Source organism: Aythya fuligula, chromosome 5 (assembly GCF_009819795.1).
Source record: "Aythya fuligula isolate bAytFul2 chromosome 5, bAytFul2.pri, whole genome shotgun sequence".
NCBI lineage: Eukaryota > Metazoa > Chordata > Aves > Anseriformes > Anatidae > Aythya > Aythya fuligula.
Genome location: NC_045563.1, coordinates 18636623 through 18640842, shown reverse-complemented (window position 1 = coordinate 18640842; position 4220 = coordinate 18636623). Strand labels below are relative to the sequence as shown.

Below are 4220 nucleotides of genomic sequence, written 5' to 3'. Positions count from 1 at the left end.
TCCCCGCGCCGCCGCCGGGCCCGCGCTGCCTGCCGGGAAATGTAGTCTTTCTCCCGCCGCCTCCCCGCTCTCAGCGCTAGGAGGTGCACACGAGCCTGCCTACATGTCCCAGAATGCCCCACGCCGACAGGCTGCCCTGCCTCTCCCAGAGAGCACAGCAGGGCGCGAGGCTTGCTGGGTGACGTAGTTTGCTTGGGGCCACGGTCAGCGTAGCCGAGCTGCCGAGGGACTACAAATCCCATCGGGCCTTGCAGGGGAGGGACGGTTTTCGTTCCCTGCAGTTCTAAACTCCTCCTTGTGGAGAGTTGTGTCAGCGTTACACGAAAAAAGCACCAAAACAAAATATAATTATGCACCGGCCTCGCAACGAAGCTGCGGGGGACTGTATTGGGGAAAGCAGTTCACAAAGCATGAGCCACGCTACAGGCCTCCCCCAAAACATGCTAAATACGCCCTTATTAGGGAAAAATTCACACTTTCTGTAGTACGTATGATGTGAAATAAATGGACCTGTGATAGCTAGCAAATGGGTCTGTCTCCAGTAGATTAAAAGACTTAATTAGAAGCATTATTAGAGTCATTTTGTAGGTATGCCCCTTGCATTTTCATCCTTGATGCGAGTGCTAGCACATCTGATAGCTGTTGTGTTAGGAGACTCCCTTTTTCGAGGCTCTTCTTGCACAGTTACCCAGTACATATTGCTGTTCTCTTTCTCTAAAGGGACTATACAGCAGGAAGAAACTGTGGGTGGCCTTACAGGTAGATAGGGACCATGATTTTTGGAAGGTCTCCAGTCTAACCTCAGGTCTAAGCCAATCTTCATGCCTTTGGCAAACCAGCTCCTTTATGCCTCAGCTTCCCTTTTTATATTTAGGGAGAGAGAGAAAGTGATATTCTCCCCTTTAGCCGCTGCTTTCCTTTCAGGCAGAACCCCATGTAGTAAAGCTATCTGGACTTTTTCCCTTTAGTGCAGGGATTGTGTATCACTAGACATTGCTGTACTGTCTGCCACAAGGAGATTGTGTCTGTAGTCTTTATCACAGGGCAGACAGTTTAGTGAATACCACGGAAGACATTGAACAAGCATGGATAGCTGCTTACCTTCCAGACAACATAGCTCCATGAACATGTTGAAGGTATTCTCTAACAATACAGACACGCAACTATGCAACCTACCTTCAGACACAGGCAGTGTCATGGTGATAAGTCAGGTCCAAGTCCAAACCAAGAAGCCACTTCACAGGTCAGGTGAGTGCCAGATACATTCAGAACGACAAGATATGGCTGAGGTCAAGTGATGAAGTTAGCGCACAGGTTGATGTCTGGATCAAGACGCTCCATTACCAGGTAGGGACCAATACTCATCTGACACATCAAAAGGAGAAGAACAGCCCAGGGCTGAGCTTAAATAGAGCTCCTGGGCCAATGCATGGAGGGATGGAGGGTCCAGGTGAAAATGATCGGGGCAATTAAGACTTGGTGCATTGAGGGCCCTGACACGGGCCTTTATTGTGTTGCTTTGGGCACTTCTTGCAACCCCTCTTAATCTGATGTGTGAATCCAGAAATGAGAGACATGAATCATGAAAGCATATGATCACCACAGGCGATCCTTGTGTTCCTCACTTTGTGCAGAAGAACAGACAGCAGGAGGAAAGACTGAGGAACCAAGAATGAGCAGACAGTAGATTTCCCAAGTTTCAGGGACTGAGCTAGAACTAGGCAGAAATGTCTGAAGAAAATGTTTCTGTGCTGCTCCAGTGCGTATTTGGGCACACCAAACCTTCTCAGTTCCAGCCAATGTGCCATTGTGTTATGTGGGATGGGAGGAATGAAACCATTGCTCAGCAAATCCTGTGGTTTCCTAGTGACATTGTTAGGTAATATGGCTGGATTCTCACATGAGGGAAGACCAGCTTGTATAAATTCCTTGAGCTTTTCTTAGGACAAGATCCTGCAGTCTTAAACCATACAAAGATATGTGGTTGTTGAAATGCATACAGAAAAGCCTTGTCCCATCAGTCAAGGCTTTCAGTGGCTACAGTCATACTTCTTAAACACCTGAAACTGATTTCTGGAATAAATAAATAAATAAATAAATAAATAAATAAATAGAAATGTACGTCTGGTTTGTGAAGTTAATTGCCATGGATGCAAAATTGATTTGTCAGAGATTCTTATGTGGCTTCTCTTTGTCATGCCTGATACAAACACACTAGAGTTGTCCGGGATGTCACGTTAGTGTTGGGTGACATTTAGACAGTCTGGTTGGGAGAGCTGTGGTTGTGGGAGATGCTCATCAGTGTATGCTCTAACTTCTGCCTTTGGAGAGGTGGGAATAGAGTGGGTGAGAAAATATTTCTTACGTCTTCAAGAAACGTGTAGACGTACAACTTATTAGCATGGTTTAGTGGTGGAGTTGGCAGTACTAAGTTAAAGGTTGGACTAGATGACTGTAGAGGTCTTTTTCAACCTGAATGATTCTATGATTATATGATATTAAATGGAAAGGAAACAAATGACTGCCCATGACACATTTATTTTCTTTTACCAAAACAAAATACAAGCGACTCAGAAATTTGGTTGTTCCTGTGTCTCAAGTGTTTGCTTATCTAGCAAGGTCCATCCTTGGTGCTGATACCCCTTCCTTCCCCAAAGCCATTCTCTTCTGTGGCTGAGATGTCAGAATGCATCATATGATGCACTGTGTCCATTAGAGGTGGTTTCCAAACTTGATAACTTATGGGAAAGTCATGATGCACTTTCCGAAGCTGTTTCTCACCTCCTTGTTTCTCAGGCTGTAGATCAGGGGGTTCAGCATGGGGACCACCAGGGTATAGAAGACTGTCGAGATTTTCTCCTGCTCCATCGTGTAGCTGGAGCTGGGTTGGATATAGCTAAAAGTAACAGATCCATAGAAAATGGTGACAGCTGTCAGGTGAGAGGCACAGGTGTGGAAGGTTTTCTTCCTGCCATCATCTGACTGGATCCTCAGGATGGCAGAGAGGATGAGCATGTAGGAAACAGCGATGATAAAGAGGGTGAACAGGGCAATAACTACAGAAAAAGCTATTAGCAAAGTCTCATTACGATGGGTATCTGCACATGCAAGTTGCAGCAAGGGAGGTATGTCACAACAGTAATGATTGATGAGGTTGGGTCCACAGAATGGCAACCCCAGCAAGCCACAAGTGTGAGTCAATGAATTCAGGAGTCCCCCCATATATGATCCCACCACTAATTGCCTACAGGCTCTCTTGGTCATTACAGTCGTATAGAGCAGTGGTCTACAGATGGCTACATAACGGTCATATGCCATGGCAGCCAGCAAGAACCCCTCTGTAGTAAGCAAAACAGCAGAAAAGAAAATCTGGGAAAGGCATGTAGAATAGGAAATGGTTTTGCTCTGCACTAAGAAGCTCACCAGCAACCTTGGAGCAAAGACAGTAGAATAGCAGAGGTCAATCAGAGACAAGTTACTGAGGAAAAAATACATAGGAGTGTGAAGTTGGAGATGAGTCCAAATCAAAACGATCATCCCAAGGTTCCCCAACAGAATGATGATGTAGATCCCTAAGAATAAGAAGAAGAGAGGGACCTGCAACTCCAGATGATCTGTCAATCCTAGGAGGATGAAATGGGTTATCGTGCTGTCATTCCTCCCATCCATCTGACTTAAGGGATACAACAGGAGATCTGCTGAATTACAAAGAATGGTCAGGATGAAGAAGGCGGTATTCATTACACAGAGTAACACAAACTGGCAATTTGAGGTTTATTCTGAAATTGTAGTCTGGTTATGCCTTCAATGCTGAATCAAGATAAGGTACGAAAACATTTGTCCTTATAATTTTGTTTCATTCCAGGCCAGGTGGTGTTCGTGTATCTAACAAAATGCAGCAGCAAGTAACACATTCCTGAGCTTCAATCTCTACAAGCTTATGTGTAATGGAGTGAATTCTAAAAGCGAGTGCATGGCTTCTTTTCCACCTAGATGATTTTAATCCGTGATTCTTTTACCTTTGCCTCACTTGCTAAAATATTATGTTGTCCATATATCGATTGTCTAGATTTCTTCTGGAGAGGAGAGGAAAGGATACACTAAAACATTAGAAAACTCTTACATGGAACTTTTTCAGCTCTACAACTGTTTCTGTCACAGCTAGGGTTACTAATTTTAGCTAGTTACTTCTTCCTCATCATTATCAATACAGTTGATGA

At 44.6% G+C, this 4220-nt stretch overlaps 1 protein-coding gene across 1 annotated transcript; it reads right to left on the bottom strand.

The window, feature by feature from the left end:
- Nucleotides 1–2739: 2739 nt before the first annotated feature.
- LOC116489490 (olfactory receptor 1052-like) lies at nt 2740–3681 on the bottom strand. Its single transcript, XM_032187906.1, has one exon. The coding sequence runs from the start codon at nt 3667–3669 to the stop codon at nt 2740–2742; it is 930 nt and encodes a 309-aa protein (XP_032043797.1). The 5' UTR covers nt 3670–3681.
- Between the last annotated feature and the right edge of the window lie 539 nt (nt 3682–4220).